Genomic DNA, 16,662 nt, shown 5'->3' on the forward strand with positions numbered 1-16,662 from the left:
GAATGGTGTCCCTAGCCTCTGTTCATCAGAGGATGGAGATGGATGGCAGGAGAGAGATCACTTGATCATTGCCTGTTAGGTTCACTCCCTCTGGGACACCTGGCATTGGCCACTGTCGGTAGCCTTTGGTCTGACCTGTTACGGCCGTTCTTATGTTCTTAGGGGTTTGTCTAGGGGTGGGTCGATAGAGGGGGTGGCTGGGGGAAGATGGAGGGGTTTGTTTAGGGGTGGGGAGATATGGGGGGTACCTGGGCTAGGGGTACCTGGGCTGGGGGGGTGATAACAGCCATGGGAGGTGGCAAAGCCCACGCGGAGGTGGGTGCACAAGGGCAGCGGCTGACAATTCGCCAAGTGGCTCAGAGCTGCCAATCTCCCTTTAATAGCTAAAGAGCTTCTCATCCTCTTGACAAAAATGTGATCAGCGCTCCTGAAATAGCCTTGTGTGTGTGTCCGAGGGGGGAGGTGTGTGTGTCTGTCAGAGCCCCTCCACCTTCCCAGGGAGTCTATATAAGCGGGGGAGTGCGAGGGCTTGGGAGAGAGGAGTCGGAGCCAAGGAATCAACCTCCAAGTGCCAGGGATCCAAGCAGAGGATCAGGGCGCTAGGGCCGGGGATCAGGGCGGAGGATCGGGGTTCTAGGCCAGGAATCAGGGCGCTAGGCCTGGAATCGGGGCGGAGGATTGGGGTGCTAGGCCAGGAATCGGGGCGCTAGGCCTGGAATTGGGGCGGAGGATCGGGGCGCTAGGGCCAGGGATCAGAGCGGAGGATTGGGGCGCTAGGGCCGGGGATCAGGGCGGAGGATTGGGGCGCTAGGCCGGGGATCAGAGCGGAGGATCAGGGCGCTAGGGCCGGGGATCAGAGCGGAGGCTCGGGGCGCTAGGCCGGGAATCAGGGCGCTAGGGCTGGGGGTTGGGGCGGAGGATCGGGGCTCTAGGTGAAGGATTGGGGCGCTAGGCCGGGGATCAGAGCAGAGGCTCGGGGCGCCATGGGGAACAGTAAAAGTGGGGCGCTGTCCAAGGAGATCCTGGAGGACCTGAAGCTCAACACCAAGTACACGGAGGACGAGCTGTGCAAGTGGTACGAGAGCTTCCAGAAGCAGTGCCCGGACGGGCGCATCAGCCGGGCCGAGTTCGAGAAGATCTACAGCAACTTCTTCCCCAACTCGGACCCCAAGGTCTACGCCCGGCACGTCTTCCGCAGCTTCGACACCAACGACGACGGGACGCTGGACTTCCGGGAGTACATCATTGCCCTGCACCTCACCTCCTCCGGCAAGACCAACCTCAAGCTGGAGTGGGCCTTCTCCCTCTTTGACGTCGACCGCAACGGGGAGATCAGCAAGAGCGAGGTGCTGGAGATCATCACGGTGAGTCCGGGGCAAGGGGGGCGTGCTGCGAGCTTCCCCACAGCAGTGCCCTGAGGGGGTGCGGCAAGCTTCCCTACAGCAGTGGCTTGAGGGGGTGCTGTGAGCTTCCCCGCAGCAGTGCCTTGAGGGGGTGCTGTGAGCTTCCCTGTAGCAGTGCCTTGAGGGGGTGCTGTGAGCTTCTCTGCAGCAGTGCCTTGAGGGAGTGCTGTGAGCCTCCTCATGGCAGAGCCCTGAGGGAGTGCTGCGAGCTTCCCCACAGCAGTGCCCTGGGGATGGGGGAACAATGTAAGTACTCCCACAGCAGTGTCTTGTAGGGATTTCAGCCCCAGAAGGGTTGAGGGGGGAACAAGATGTGCTGCAAGCTTCCTTCCCAGCAGTGCCCTGAGGAGGGGTAGATACGCAGGCTTGCCACAGCACCCTGAGTAGATTCCTGGTGCTCATCGAGCCAGAAAGTTTTTCCCCGGCTCCGACCACGATTCCCCCTCGTGGCAAATGAATCCAATTCCTGCTTGTTCTGCCCGCTGAGGTGACTGGCCCCCTCAGCCAGTATCACGGCCTGTCCTCAGGGCCCCCCCCCCCCCTTCAAGCGCGGTGCCTGAGGCTGGACTCCCCCGCTGAACCCGTCACCGCCCGTGTCTGACGCTTCCGTTAATGGAGGCCAGGCTGACGCAGCGTCACAACGGGCCCATTTAGCCCGGTATCCTGCCTGCTTCCTGCCCCCCCGGCCCATCTAGCCCACTGTCAGCCCCCCGCTCCCAAGAGGCACTGGGAACACGCCTGCCGCCAGCCTGTTTGGCGGAGCGGGGATGGGCTCCAGGGCTGCCTGACCCCCGGGCAGGTGGCGGGATGACGCCGGGCAGCATGACAGTGGATTAGCCCCGATCAAGGTTTGCGTAGTTTGCAAATGGCATTAGCTGCCCCTGATGGGATCGCACCCCCCACACAAAATCCTGTTACGCTAATTTCCCTGGGCTGAGCCTCTTGGTTGCCAGCCGCCCGCCCGAATGGAGGCTGAAAGCGGCTTGGCCGAAAGCAGCCCCCCGCCCCATTAATTTCCTCAGGGTGGCCTCACCCGGCCCTTGCAGAGCTGCTGCGCAGGGGCCGGGGCAGTATCGGGGCAGAACGTAACAGGCCTTAAGCTGGATTTGCCACCGCAAAGAGGAGGAGGAGGAGGAGGAAGGCTGGGGGGGTGGGGGGGACAGTGGCTTTGAGACGAGAGAGGTCACTCTAAAAACAAGCGGGGCAATTCCCAGAGAGGGCCAAAGCCTCAGTGGCAGGGGTGTTCACGGCACCCGAGGGGCCTGGACGTGAGGGTGGCAGGGGCTGAGTAAATGATTCATTCCTCTCTGGAGAGAGAATCCAGGAGTCCTGGCTGCCCCCCCCCCCACTCTAACCACTCGACCCTACTCCCCTCCCAGAGCCGGGGATGGAATCCAGGAGTCCTGGCTCCCAGCCTCCCTTGCCCTAACCACTAGACCCAACTCCCCTCCCACAGCCAGGGATGGAACCCAGGAGTCCTGGCTCCCAGTAGCTCCCCTGCTCTAACCACCAGCCTCGCTGCTCCCAAAGCCGGGGATAGGGCCTGTATTGCAATCTATGGGTTGAATGCCCCCTAGTGACCAAAACCTCCCTTTGCTGCTGATCCCCCTCCTCAGCCTATGCTGGGCTAGCATCTTTCATCAGAAGTCAATCTGAATGGCACATCGGATTTGATCTCCCTTGGGACTGAATCGGGGCGGGGTGGGCAGCTGTTACCCTGACCTAAAATCTATGGAGGGCCTGGGGAACTACCTGCTACTGGATTTCAGAGAAGCTAAAAGATGGCTATGATTTTTATATATATATACAAAAGGACGGTTTTGGGGAGGGGACAAGACCCGGACGGGTTTAAACTGACTCGGTAGGAATCTGTCCCCACTCCTGAAGAAACAGGAAGCCACCCTGGAGCTGAGCTGACATTTAACTTGACCCCAAGCTTTTCCCCCTGCGGGTTTAGATTCGGCCGTTTCCGGAGGGGTTTCGCTCAGCTGCTTTTGGGGAGGGGACGGGGGGTGAATGTCAAAGGTCCCCTTCAAAATCGAAAGCCAATTCCCATGTGAAAAAATCTCTTTCAGTCTTTTTTCTCCCCCCTTCTCCGGGATCTTTCTGGGCTCTGAAAAATCCATTTTTTGATGGGGAGAAAACAGCAGATGAAATGTGGCCCATCACAACCTCTGAGGCCTTCATAGTGTGGAGGGAGGGGGGGGGGCAGGGCCACCCGGAAGATTCAGGCAAGTGTGGGGCCCAGGGCCTGGGGCAAATTGCCCCACTTGCCCCCTCCTCTGGGCGGCCCTGGTGGCGGGGGCCTGGCTTTAAATCACAGCGATTGAAATCACCCACTCTAACTCCTTCATTTCAATCACCGACTTTAACCCACTTTTCCATTTGTATGTCGGACAGAACCGTTCAAACACGGTGATTTACAGCTCTCGGGTGCCTTTACCTGAGATTTTGTGCGTCTTTCTGCTTCCTAACAGGGTCTGCTGCACATTTATTTAAGCAACTAGGTAGCTTAATATTGTCAGGTTCTTATTCATTGTACTTTTTTAGTATGAGAGAAACCGGTGACTCGCAGCTTTCATTTTAAAAGGGAAAATTGAATCATTTAAATAGCAGAATTTTAAAAATTCTGATTTAAACTTTAATTTTTTTTTCAACTAAAGACTAAAAATCATTGGTTTTTATCCCTCCTGGTTCTGCTCCTGCAAGGCAGGGTTAACCAGCGACCCACCAGCAAAGTCTTGTGTATTCAGAACAAAAGCTGGTGTCCGAACTCTCCCCCTCCCATCTGATCCCAAATTACCCAGCTACTGGTGGCATCTGATTAGCTAATGCCTTTCCTAGCACGTATTCACCCTCACCCCCTCTTCTCACCAGCCGGGCTCTCTGATCCCCTGTAAATCGGGGATTAGCCCATCGCTGCAATGGGCATGAACGTAGAGTTGGATCAGAGGGTAAGACAAAGAGTCACCTGCTTGTTAATAGCAGGGGGAAGGGAAATTATGTGGATGGTCAATGGAACTACCTGCCACTTGATTTTGCTGAGAAGGCGACAGGGAGACAAGACACTGGGGGCCTTGGGGTGGAGGTTCTTGGCTAGAGGGCTGGTGTTTCTGAGGACCAGACTAGGGCCAGGGGAGGATCTTTGGGTGGGAGGATGAGTCTCACCAGGCACGGGTAGGGATGCAGGACTAGGGACCTTGGAAATGGATCAGAAACCTCCTCTGGGAAACAGCTGCCTCCACAGAGCGGATGGGAGGACTTTGCTGATTGGAATGCAGGGGTGTTTGGGACTCATGGCAGGCAGTGAAGAGAAAGTGTCTGCATCCATCCACCGACCCCAAAACGTATCCCTCCATCCATTCACCGACACCTCCATCCACCCTTCCATCTATCCCTCCATCCACTCACCCCTCCACCTAGCCCTCCATCCACCCACTGACCCCTCCAGCCACCCACCCCAAAACTTATCCCTCCATCCATCGACCCCTCCATCCACCCCTCACCCATCCCTCCACCTACCCACCCCTCCGACTGGGTTAACCCCCTTCTTTCCCTGGCTCCTGTCCCCCCCCTCCCCCCGCATCCCTTTCCCAAGCACGGTGGTTCCCAGAGGCTGGGTTAAGCTGCCCTCTGGTCAATCTCGGGGACCCTTTAATCATTTGCAATATTCCTTAGGGCTCGGATTCTAGTCGGCACCCAGCTCAGATTTATCTCCTGAGCCCAAACTGGGGGGAAATCTTAATAATGCCCCCCCACTACAGTCAGCTGGGGCTGGCAGCAAGGGCATTAGAGCATCATATGAACACAGCTGAGATGAGGGTCACACTGGTTATGGGGGGTGGGGACGGACACCTTAACAGCCATGGCAGTGGGAGCAGGGGGCTGGGAGCCAGGACTCCTGGGTTCTAGCCCCAGCTGTGGTGGGGAGGTGGGTCCAGTGGTTAGAGGAGGGGAGTGGGGAGTCAGGACGCCTGGGTTCTCTCCTTGCTCTAGGAGGGCAGTGCAGTCTAGTGGTTAGAGCTCGGGGGTGGGGGGAGACGCTGGGAGCCAGGCCCACGGGGTTTGCTGGTCTCTGCCTCGTTGCACTAATTTGGAGAGCGAGGCAGAGCTAACCCCTGCCCCACCCCCAGCCCGAGTTGGGGTGCAGCAATAAACCACAAGCTTCATACACCTGCCAGCTGGGAAAATTCAGTGAGCTGCGGCCAGCTCTGGGGTGAGGACGGGGGGGCGGGGGGGCTGGGTATAGGGGGCCCTTGCACAGCATGGAGATGCAGCCAGCTCTGGGGTGGGGTGTGGGTATACGGGGGCCTCTTGCCCGGCGCAGAGATGCAGCCAGCTCTGTGGTGAGGCGGGGGCTGGGTATACGAGGCCCCTTGCCCAGCATGGAGATGCAGCCAGCTCTGGGGTGGGGTGTGGGTATACGGGGGCCTCTTGCCCGGCGCAGAGATGCAGCCAGCTCTGTGGTGGGGTGGGGGGGGCTGGGTATACAGTGCTCCTTGCACAGCATGGAGATGCAGCCAGCTCTGGGGTGAGGCGGGGGCTGGGTATACGAGGCCCCTTGCCCAGCATGGAGATGCAGCCAGCTCTGGGGTGGGGTGCCGCTAGATATCAAACGTTATCTCTCTGCTCACAGGCAATATTTAAGATGATTCCCCCTGAAGAGCAGAAAATGCTGGCTGAGGATGAAAACACCCCCCAGAAACGAGCCGACAAGCTCTGGCACTATTTCAAAAAGGGGGAAAATGGTAAGGGATCTGTCAGGCCCCCCTCTCCCGCTCTCCATCGCCCCATGGCCTAGCCCCACCTTGGCCGGCTCAGAACTGCGCTGCTCAGACAGCCCAGTGCCCCCATATTGGTATTAATGGTGTCACACACCCCTTCTCCCTCCACAAGGCACCTCAGGTCAAACCCTGAAGCCCTGTTAACGTACAACGAACCCCAGCCCTAGAGGGGAGAGGCCCCGGGCCCCATTCCCTGCCCTGGGGCCAGATGGGAGCTGGCACCCCCTAGAGGGGAAAGGCCCCGGGCCCCATTCCTTGCCCCCCTGAACCAGCCAGTCCCTGCCCTGGGGCCAGATGGGAGCTGGCGCCCCCTAGAGGGGAAAGGCCCCAGGCCCCATTCCCTGCCCCCCTGAGCCAGCCAGTCCCTGCCCCGGGGCCAGATGGGAGCCAGCACCCCCTACAGCGGAAGGTCCCTATATTGCACCTTATTAATCCCTCCTCTCCTGTCTCCCTCCATTCCCTCCCCCCAGACAAAATCGCCGAGGGGGAGTTCATCTCCGGGGTGATGAAGAATGAAGCCATCATGAAGCTGATCCAATACGAACCCAAGAAATAGGAAGGCCAAGGTCCCGGGCTGGGAGGGGAACAGCAACCTGGAGGGAGAGCAGGCGCCGCTCCCCCGCCATGTGCATGGAGTGAGCAAGAAACTGAGTGAATGAGAAAATGATGAAATGAATGAATGAAACAGGACATGTGAGAGGGGCCCAACCCATCTCCAGGCATATGCTGCCATGTCGGTCTTCACCCCTTTCCCCAGGTAGCTGTATCTCTCCTCCTCCTCCAACAGACCATCCACCGCTTCCAAACAGGCTGTCATGGGGGGCCTAGGGAGGGGGACACCCCCCCCGAGAGTCCCAGGGGGCGGAAAGGAGCAGGGGGAAAGCGTGGGAGGTGAAAGAAAGGATGATGAGAAAGGGAGGATAGGAGAGAAAGAAAAATGGAGCAATGAAGGAAGGAAAATGGAGGGATGTAGGAGGAGCAAAGGAAGGAATGAGAAAGAATGGAGATTAAAAAGAAGGCAGAGCAGCAGAGAACGAGAAATGAGAAAGGAGAAATGGCTGATGGAAGAGAAGGATCCCATAAAGAAGGTGCTGCCAGAGAGGAACTAAGATCACGGCCACATCGGGCTCGGCGCTGCCCAGACCCAGAATCACCAAGATTGGGGCCCCGTCATGCTGGGCGCTGCCCAGAAACAGAGTCACCAAGATTGGGGCCCCTTGGGCCAGGTGCTGCCCAGACTCAGACGCACTGAGATCGGGGCCCCCTCGGGCCAGGTGCTGCCCAGACTCAGACGCACTGAGATCGGGGGCTCCTCGGGCCAGGTACTGCCCAGATTCAGTCACCGGGATCGGGGCCCCGGGCACTGCCCAGACAGCGTGAGAGCCAAGCGTTGAACCCAGGCATCCTGTCTCCTTGTCTACGCTCCAGCCACGGCTCCTCAGCAAAAACCCCTCAAGTGGCACAAACCAACAACCATAGTCCAGGGCCCTGAAAAGTGCTCTGCCTTTCTCCATTTGCATCTTCTCTTCCTGCCCCCTTGGTCTGATTCCTCCCCTCTCCCCCTGGGCTCCTGAGGCAGCTCATTCACACCCCCACGCTGAAGCCTGTTAGGAAAACACCCCCCACTCCCACCTTCATGTTGTGTTCTGCAGTTTGTGCTTCTGTCTCGTTTCTTCCCCACCCGAGCCAGCAAGATTCCCGACACAGCGCTGGTGGGGGTGGAAGGAGGGGAGACAAAGGGCATGTTTTACATTTCTGTACTGGTGTCTGGTTTTCAATAAAGAGCGCTGTGTGTAACCATTTGCCTGGCCTCTGGGGGGAGGGAGCGGGCCAGGGGAGAATCGAACCGGCCACCTCCAGCACCAGCCCTTGCTACAGCTGGCAGGCAGCAGGAACACGGCGTGGCCACTAGGGGCGACACCGAGCAGTGAAGTACCACGTGCCACCACTAGAGGGGGCAGGTGGGAGCTGGCAAACTAAGCCATTCATCCCTGACCCCCTCCTCCTGTAACCCCCAGCCCCCACTCCCCTCCCAGAGCCCAGAAGAGAACCCAGGAGTCCTGGCTCCCAGCCCCCCTGCTCTAACCCCCAGACCCCACTCCCCTTCCAGACCCGGGGAGAGAACCCAGGAGTCCTGGCTCCCAGCCCACTGCTCTAACCCACGGCATACGGGCCCCCACTGGCTGTTTCCTGCTGCCCTGACAGGCATTACAGGGATAATCCCTGTGTCCCAGGTCTGTTGGCAGGACGGGGATTATGTAACAGGGCCCCCCCCGCTTCCAATCCCATTAGCGAGGATGAGCTCTGGGCCCAGCGCCGAAAGCCCAGTGTAAACACAGCCCTAAGCAGCTTGGCCTAATCAGCCAGGGCCTGGCACCCAGGGAACAGATGGCAGCATCTGAGCTGGGCAAAGCTCCCTGCCTGGGGAATGGCACCCCCAGCCCTGCCGGTGCCCCTCACTCCTCACCCACAGCCATGCCGGTGCCCCTCACTCCCCACCTACAGCCCCCTGCTAGCCTGGCTCTGGGATCCAGCCAGCCCTGCCAGTGCCCCTCACTCCCCACCCACAGCTCCCTGCTAGCCCAGCCCTGGGCCTCCCCCGCCCCCCAGCCATGCCACTGTCCCTCACTCCCAATCCACAGTCCCAGCTAGCCCAGCCCTTGGATCCCTGCCACCCTGGTGGGACCCCTTAGGAAAGGGCAGCTCATCTTCCTCTCCCACCCACCCTCCAGCGGATGAAGCTGGCCTGGCTCCGCCTCTCCTAAGTGGCCAGCAAGAGGCAACTTCCTGGGACCAAATCTAGGTCCCCACAGCCGCTGCATAAGCCTTCCTGTGGTGGGGGGTCACTGCTGCAGCCCCTGTTGTCCACCAGGCCCACTGACAGGAAGAGAGGGCCCAGGACCCACTTGCAGCCAGCCCCACAGGTCCAAGGGAGCCACCGCACGGGAACCCCACAACCAGAGACCAAAGGATCTGGGTGGCAACTTGGGCTGCTGGGCCTCAGACTCCTGGGTTCTGTCGCCAGCTCTGGGAGGGAAGTGGGGGCCAGTGGTTGGCAGGGGGGAGGGCTGGAAACCAGGACTCCTGGGTTCTCTCTCTTTTCAACATCACACAATGGCAGAACCATGTCCCATCTCCCTGCCTCAGTTTCCCCACCTACAAGACACTATGCCTGAAGAACACTGGACCACCGCCACGGGGTCCCCCCTGGCCCCCTAGATGTCGTGCATCCCCAGGGACCTGCCCCCTGTCCCGTTCTTCCCCCACAGAGGTTGTGCCATGCTGCAGGCTAGTTTGAACCCTTTATTGGGACGTGCTAGCCATTCACGCAGTCTTGGTAGCCCGGGTTCTCTTCTTCTTCACCACCACCGGCTTCTGGCTCCGCAGGATGGCGCTGGCGCGGCGCAGGGCAGCCTGGAGACAGGGGAAAGCGTGTGAGGCTGATGCACAGTGGAGGGGCCCCTGGCACAGCCCGACCCCAAGAGTGGGGTGCCCCCTGCAAAGGGGGAGGGCTACTGCAGCGACAGGGCCTGGCTTCCCCATCCCACCGCACCCCACTTCTAGAGCTGGCCCCTGACGCTAAACAGGGTGAGGGCACTGACCAGGCATGGTGAGCGGAGTGACTATCACCCCCACACCACTCTTCACCCATGTGGCGGGAGGGGGGTGCTCAGATTAGGGTGGCGAGGGGATTGCCAGTCAATCCCCCCTTTCTAGCATGATCACCCCCCCCACGCGAAGGGATGGGAGGTCTCCAACCAGGCACGGTGAGTTGAGCGTAGCACCCACCTGGCTTTAACCAAGATCATCCTGTCTTTAAAATGGAGGCCCCCCCCAGTACACCCCCCCTCCAAGAGCCAGCTGTGTCCCTTTCTGCCCCTCAGGATGGGCGCTTCAGCCAATGGGGCAATGCCCCTCTGCCCCACGGGTTCGTGGGAAGTGGGGGACCAGACCCAGGGCAGAGGAGGCTCAGCCCCTCCCCACAGCACTCACCATGCGCAGATCCTTGCGGTAGTTGTTCTTGCGGATGATGTGGCGCAGGCTGTTGAGCGTAGCCCGGGCGTTCTTGTTAATGGTCGTCTTCTCATAGGACGTGGCTGGCTTGCGCTGGCCTGGGGGAAGTGGCCACAGGTCAGAGCCAGAGGCCGGGCCAGGGGGCGGGATCACAGGAAAGGAGCTTGTCTAGTTAGCAGGACAGGACAGGGGGCCAATCCCCTGTAAGGGGCACGGGCTGCAAGCCAGCCCCAGTGCAGGGGGACTGGAGGGCTCAGGGGGGTGGTGGAGAACCAGGCATGGGGCCTTTCTCCTCTAGGGGGCCCAGCTCTGAACCAGCCCCAGGGCAGGGGGACTGGAGGGCTCAGGGGGGTGGTGGAACCAGGCATGGGGCCTTTCTCCTCTAGGGGGCCCAGCTTCTGAACCAGACCCCAGGCAGGGGACTGGAGGCTCGGGGGGTGTGGAGAACCAGGCATGGGGCCTTTCCCGTCTAGAGGGCCCCAGCTCTGAACCAGCCCCAGGGCAGGGGGACTGGAGGGCTCAGGGGGGTGGTGGAGAACCAGGCATGGGGCCTTTCTCCTCTAGGGGGCCCAGCTCTGAACCAGCCCCAGGGCAGGGGGACTGGAGGGCTCGGGGGGTGGTGGAGAACCAGGCATTTGGCGGCCTTCCCGTCTAGAGGGCCCCAGCTCTGAACCAGCCCCAGGGCAGGGGGACTGGAGGGCTCGGGGGTGGGAATGGAGTATGGGCCCTTCCCCCCAAGGGACCCAAGCAGCAAACTGGGGGGGTCTCCACCAAAATCTGCCCCCACCGCCCAGAGAAATCAGGATTTCCATCCCTTGGCTCCCAGACTCCTTTGCTGCGGGGGGAGGAAGCCAGGCACTGGCAATCGCCCCACCTGCCCGTTTCTTCAGCACCACCACGATCCCTTCCCATCGGCCGCGGGCTCCACGCCGACCGTCTTGCGATGGATCAGCCCGTTGTAGCGTCGAAGGAGTTTCGGGCCTTCAGGTTTGTTCGGCTCCTTCGGGAGAAGCGCCCAGTCAGCGGGGGCCAGGGGGCCAGCTCGGTGCCCAGCTCCCCCACCCCGCGCGGGGTCAGGGCGCACCCCGGCAGGGAGCTTGGTTGAGTCTGGTCCTGGGGCCCCGCAGAGGGAGCGCCGACCGGAGCCCGGGCCCCGCGGGGAAGGGGGGGGGGCCGATCCGGAGCCCGGGGCCTCGCGGGGAAGGGGGGGAGGGCCGATCCGGAGCCCGGGGCCCGCGGGGAAGGGCCGATCCGGAGCCCGGGCCCCCGCGGGGAAGGCCGATCCGGAGGGCCCGGGGCCCCGCGGGGAAGGGCGCGATCCGGAGCCGGGGCCCCGCGGGGAAGGGCCGATCCGGAGCCCGGGCCCCGCGGGGAAGGGCCGATCCGGAGCCCGGGGGCCCCGCGGGGAAGGGCCGATCCGGAGCCCGGGGCCCCGCGGGGAAAGGGGGGGGGGGAGGAGGGCCGGCCCGGAGTTCCCGGGGCCCCGCGGGGAAATGGGGGGGGGGAGGGCCCGATCCGGGAGCCCGGGGCCGCGGGGGAAGGGGGGGGGGGAGGGCCGATCCGGAGCCCGGGGCCCCGCGGGGAAGGGGGGGGGGAGGGCCGATCCGGAGCCCGGGGCCCCGCGGGGAAGGGGGGGGGGGAGGGCCGATCCGGGAGCCCGGGCCCCGCGGGGGAAGGGGGGGGCCCGATCCGGAGCCCGGGGCCCCGCGGGGGCACTCACGGTGCTGTAGGTACCTGTTTGTTCCGCTTGAGCAGGAACTGGAGCAGTTGCGAACGATCATCCACTGCAGATGGGCCGACATCGCCCTGCGGGGACAGCGCGTTAGCGGGGGGGGGCCAGTCCCCGGGGGGTCGGGTCCCGGTGGACGCGGGCGGGAGGGGCGGATCCCCAGGAGGGGTTCGGGAGCAGGGGAGGCCGGGTCCCGGTCCGGGGGAGGGGCGGGAAGGAGCAGGTCCCGGGGGGGTCGGGGAGCGAGGGGTAATGTCGGGGGGGGGCTGAGGTGCTCGGGGGGGGTCGTGAGTCCGGGGAGGCGGGGGGGGAGGGGCGGATCCCCAGGAGGGGTTCGGGGAGCAGGGGGAGGGGCCCGTCCGGAGGGGGTTCGAGAGGGGGGTCCAGCACGTGGGGCCGGGCCCGGAGCTCCCCCCGCGCTACCTGCTCTCGCGGCCGCTGCCGGAAACGGAAAGGGAGGAACCTGCCGCTTGGCGCAGGGATACGGAACATCCGCAGCGGGCGCCCCATTCGGGAATTTCCGGCACCGCCCCTCGGACTCGCGTTCGGCTCCGCTCGGGAATCTCCGGCACCGTCCCTCGGGCCCATTCGGCTCCGCTCGGGCTCGTTCGGCTCCGCTCGGGAATCTCCGGCACCGTCCCTCGGGCCCGTTCGGCTCCGCTCGGGAATCTCCGGCACCGTCCCTCGGGCCCATTCGGCTCCGCTCGGGCTCGTTCGGCTCCGCTCGGGAATCTCCGGCACCGTCCCTCGGGCCCGTTCGGCTCCGCTCGGGCTCATTCCGGCGCTTGCCCCACTTTCCCTACAGACATCAAAGCGGGGCCGTGTGTAAATCTTTCCTTGTCCCAGGCGCGGCCCGTTCCAGGGCCCCCCTCAGCGGCCCCTGCAGCCCAGGGACCATGCACGGCCCCCCGCCCGCAACGTCCCCCCAGTTGGGGTGGGGTGAGGTTTTTGACTTCCAAAATATATCTCTATTAGGTGTATTACGGTAGTCCTGGGAGCTAGGCGCTGTTCATTGTTCATTCGGTGTATTACGGTAGCTCTCAGTCATGCCCCCCCGGTGCACGGTGCTGTACATCCCGGTAGCACCATGTGACATTTTTTCTTGTGGTTCATTAGTGATCACTGAGGAGCTGCGGGTCAGGAGTGAGGGGCACTGGCAGAGCTGTGGGAGGCAAGGCTGGACTAGCAGGGGCTGTGGGCTGGGAGTGAGGGGCACCGGCAGAGCTCAGGGGGGAGCCCAGGGTTGGGCTAGCAGGGGCTGTGGGTCAGGAGTGAGGGGCACCGGCAGAGCTGTGGGAGGCAAGGCTGGGCTAGCAGGGGGCGGTGGATTGCGAGTGGGGAGCACTGGCAGAGCTGGGGGGGAACCCAGGGTTGAACTAGCAGGGGCTGTGGGTCAGGAGTGAGGAGCACTGTTCACCGAGCCAGTTGCGGGGGCTGGTAATTAACAAGCCCTGGGGGGGGTGCATTGATTGGGGCTGGCTTGCAGGCTTGGGATCGATGGGGCGCGGAGCTGGCTCTGGTGCTCAGTCGGGACGGGGCCGTGGGCGGGCGGGATGGGGTTGTGGGGGGCCCTGGTGCTGCTGGCCCTGCTGGGGGGCAGGGGGCACCCCTTTGAGCTGCAGGAGGCCATCCAGGAGCTGCAGAGCGAGAACGCCCAGCTGCAGGGCCGGGTGCAAAACCTGAGCCAGGCCCTGGGTGAGCTGCGTCTGCTCGTCTGGAACCGCTCGCGGGGTGAGCTGGGGATGGGGATGGGGCGGGCCCTAAAGAGCGACCCCCCCGGTGCAGAGCCCCCCTCCCTGGGTGCAGAGCCCTCGCTCTGTGACACCCCCGTGAGGACATAGCACCCCCTCCTAGGATCCCCTAACAGCAGAGCCAACCCCCTCTCCCAGGTTGCAGACCCCCCAATGCAGATCCCCACAGGCCCATCCCTCCCCCCGAGAACAGAGCATTTGCACCATTGAGAGTAGCCCCCTCCAGACCAGAAACCCCCTTTTCTGAAACAAGACCCCCCCAACCCAGTGACCCAACCCCGCAACCCAGAGACCCACCTTTGAGATCAGTGACCCCCCCACCCACATTCCCTTCCCCCCAAGACTGGGACCCCCTTAGACCAGAGACCCCCCCTTCACTCCTGTCCCACTCCACCAGACTGGACATCAGCTCAGGGGACCCCAAACCTGGAGCAGGGGGAGCTCCGTCATCCAGCCTTCGACTTCTCTGCTGTGTGGGGGCTGTCAGTGCCCGGGAGGGGCCTGTTTGAGAACTAGGCTGAGGCCCCCCAAACTCATCACACATAGGTAGGCATCAGGCCATGACTGGGCTGGGCTGGGAGATCAATTGGACCCTTGGCTCTAGGAGGGAGGGGGGTCTAGTGGTTAGAGCAGAGGAGGGCCTGGGAGCGACTCCTGGTTTCCATCCTTGGCAGGGGCGGGGCAAGGTTAGCGCACCTCTGATTCCCCTCTGTCCTCCCCCTCCAGATTCAGGAGCCGCGCCTGAGCACCTACTTCACCACCACCTGCCCTGCCGGCCAGACCCGCCCCACGGCCGCAGCGCCGCCCCCCAGCTCCACGCCCCCTGCCTGGGGCTACTGGCGGCCGGCCTGACCCTGGGGGCGCTGGCCCTGCATGGCCCCCTCCTGCTGCCGGCGGGGGACTGAGACTCCACGCATCCCTGGCTGTTGAGCCCCCCGGCTATGGGGGGGGACTGACCCCCACCTTCTTAGGAGGCTGAAGAGCAAAGAACAATGAGGGGAGAGGCTGGAGTTGGGACAGATTTGGGATGGGAAATCCCCCCCTCCCCCAAAGCAACTCTACAAAAATAAACACCCTGGGGCAACACGGATGAGGCTGGGCTCATGTTTTGTGGTGCTGGGTTCCCCGCTGTCCCCCCTACCCAGCCCCCCATCCTCCTCCCCTGCAGGTGCCTCTCTGCCCCACTCCAGGGACACATCCACCCCACAGCTGTTTTCCTTTGCCCCTGCAGACCCCACATCGCTCCCCCCCCTCACTCCATCCCCACCCCCAGAGCGGGACCTGATGCAGTGCAGGAAGGGAGAAGAAAACAGAGGGTGGGGAGTGGGGTCTAGTGGCTAGAGCAGAGGGGGGGAGTCTGGAAACCAGGACACCTTGGTTCTATCCTGGCTCTGGGAGGGGATTGGGGCTGCCCCCCGCCCCTGCAAACTTTAGCACCTCAGTCTTAAACTCTTCCCAATACCAAAGGCCCAGTTACACCTCCCAGCTCTGCCTTGATCCCCCTGAGGGGAGCCTGGCTAGAGATGCGCTGGGTCCCCCTGGGTCAGGCCAATCTCCCCCCAAGCAGCGTGGGGGTCGACTGATTCCTGGGGGGTAGGAGGTGGGCAGAGATTGGCTGGGCTCTGTCCCATCTGGGGGTGGGGGTAGTTGGGGGGGCGCTGGAGATTTGCTTTGGATGCAGCAGGTTTTTTTTGGGGTGGGGGTGCAGCTCTTGGTCCCCAAGGGTGGGGGGAAAGAAAATAATCCAGGGAGCAACAATCTGCACTTCCAGCCCAGACCCTGCTCCATTCTGGGGGCCTGAGCTCAGCAGGGGCCTTGAGACGGCAGGGGGAGCCCAGGAATGGGCTAGCAGGGGGCTGTGGGTCGGGAGTGAGGGGCACCGGCCAGCCTGGGGTTGGGGAGCCCAGGGCTGGGCTGGGAGGGTCTGCAGGTCGGGAGTGAGGGACACCAGCAGGGTTGGGTTGGGGGAGCCCAGGGCTGGGCTAGCAGGTGCTGCAGGTCAGGAGTGAGGGGCACTGGCAGAGATGGAGGGGAGCCCAGGGCCGGGCTGGGAGGGGCTGCGGGTCAGGAGTGAGGGGCACTGGCAGAGCTGGGGAGAGCCCAGGGTCAGGCTTGCAGGGGGCTGTGGGTGGGGAGTGAGGGGCACCGGCAGAGCTGAGGGGGAGCCCATGTCCAGGGTAGTAGGGGGCTGCAGGACAGGAGTGAGGGGCACCACAGTAGAGCTATATCAGGACCCCACTGGCTGAGGGGGGGTCCAGCCCCTTCTCCCGTCCCCTTCAGTTGATTAGCAGCTGCTGCTAATTGTGTCATTAAGCAGCAGGGACTGAGGCAGTTGTTGGTGACGTGGGGCTGCTGCTAATATGGGTCACTCAATGGGCTTTTTCCATCCTCCCCCCCCCCCAGTGTGGGCCCAGAACCCCCGGGGGCGGCGGGGGCTGAGCAGGGAACAGGAAGGAGCAAATTTGTAACCGCAACACATGGTACCAATGGGGGCCTGATCCTGGGAGCCTCCCAGAGCCGGGGAGAGAACCCAGGAGTCCTGGCTCCCAGGTCCCCTCTCCCTAACCACTAGACCCCACTCCCCTCCAGGCTCCCAGAGCCAGGGAGAGAACCCAGGAGTCCTGGCTCCCAGCTCCCCCTTCCATAACCACCAGCCCCCACTCCCCTCCCAGAGCCAGGGAGAGAACCCAGGAGTCCGGGCTCCCCACCCCCCACTTCCTGTCCCACTGTTCAGTCTCTCTCCTCTAATTACTTTCCTGTGTTTAAATCTCCCCTGGCCTCAGGGGCTTTAGGGGAAATGCTCTGGCTCCGTCACATGTTGATCTTAATGAAAGGAACATGCTAGGCAGCGCCTTGCTGCCAGCTGGGCCCTGATCCCCTGGGATTTCAGCTGGGGGGGCGGGTCCCCCTGCTAACTCTGCCCTCCACTGCCCAGCCTGGATGGGAGCCGGCACCCCCTGGAGGGGAAAGGCCCCAAGCCC

The 16,662-nt window shown here is 62.8% G+C and overlaps 2 protein-coding genes across 2 annotated transcripts; one reads left to right on the forward strand and one right to left on the reverse strand.

The window, feature by feature from the left end:
• Positions 1-957: 957 nt before the first annotated feature.
• RCVRN (recoverin) lies at positions 958-7,108 on the forward strand. The gene is made up of 3 exons (XM_032793034.2): positions 958-1,364; positions 6,040-6,151; positions 6,658-7,108. The coding sequence occupies exons 1-3, from the start codon at positions 984-986 to the stop codon at positions 6,741-6,743; spliced, it is 579 nt and encodes a 192-aa protein (XP_032648925.1). The 5' UTR covers positions 958-983; the 3' UTR covers positions 6,744-7,108.
• Positions 7,109-9,476: 2,368 nt separating this feature from the next.
• On the reverse strand, positions 9,477-12,006 carry RPL28 (ribosomal protein L28). The gene is given in 7 exon segments (XM_075070765.1): positions 9,477-9,601; positions 10,181-10,299; positions 11,076-11,102; positions 11,105-11,165; positions 11,168-11,198; positions 11,922-11,961; positions 11,964-12,006. Coding segments are annotated over 7 exon segments (408 nt in total). The 5' UTR covers positions 12,004-12,006; the 3' UTR covers positions 9,477-9,511.
• Between the last annotated feature and the right edge of the window lie 4,656 nt (positions 12,007-16,662).

The sequence above is a fragment of the Chelonoidis abingdonii genome, chromosome 11, assembly GCF_003597395.2.
Source record: "Chelonoidis abingdonii isolate Lonesome George chromosome 11, CheloAbing_2.0, whole genome shotgun sequence".
Taxonomy (NCBI): domain Eukaryota; kingdom Metazoa; phylum Chordata; order Testudines; family Testudinidae; genus Chelonoidis; species Chelonoidis abingdonii.

Bases quoted from the DNA above. Each gene is read 5' to 3' on its own strand.
- RCVRN (XM_032793034.2), top strand. From the start codon at position 984: ATGGGGAACAGTAAAAGTGGGGCGCTGTCCAAGGAGATCCTGGAGGAC. The intron at 1,365-6,039 runs GTGAGTCCGGGG...CTCTGCTCACAG, and splicing joins AGGTGCTGGAGATCATCACG to GCAATATTTAAGATGATTCC. The intron at 6,152-6,657 runs GTAAGGGATCTG...CCCTCCCCCCAG, and splicing joins TTTCAAAAAGGGGGAAAATG to ACAAAATCGCCGAGGGGGAG.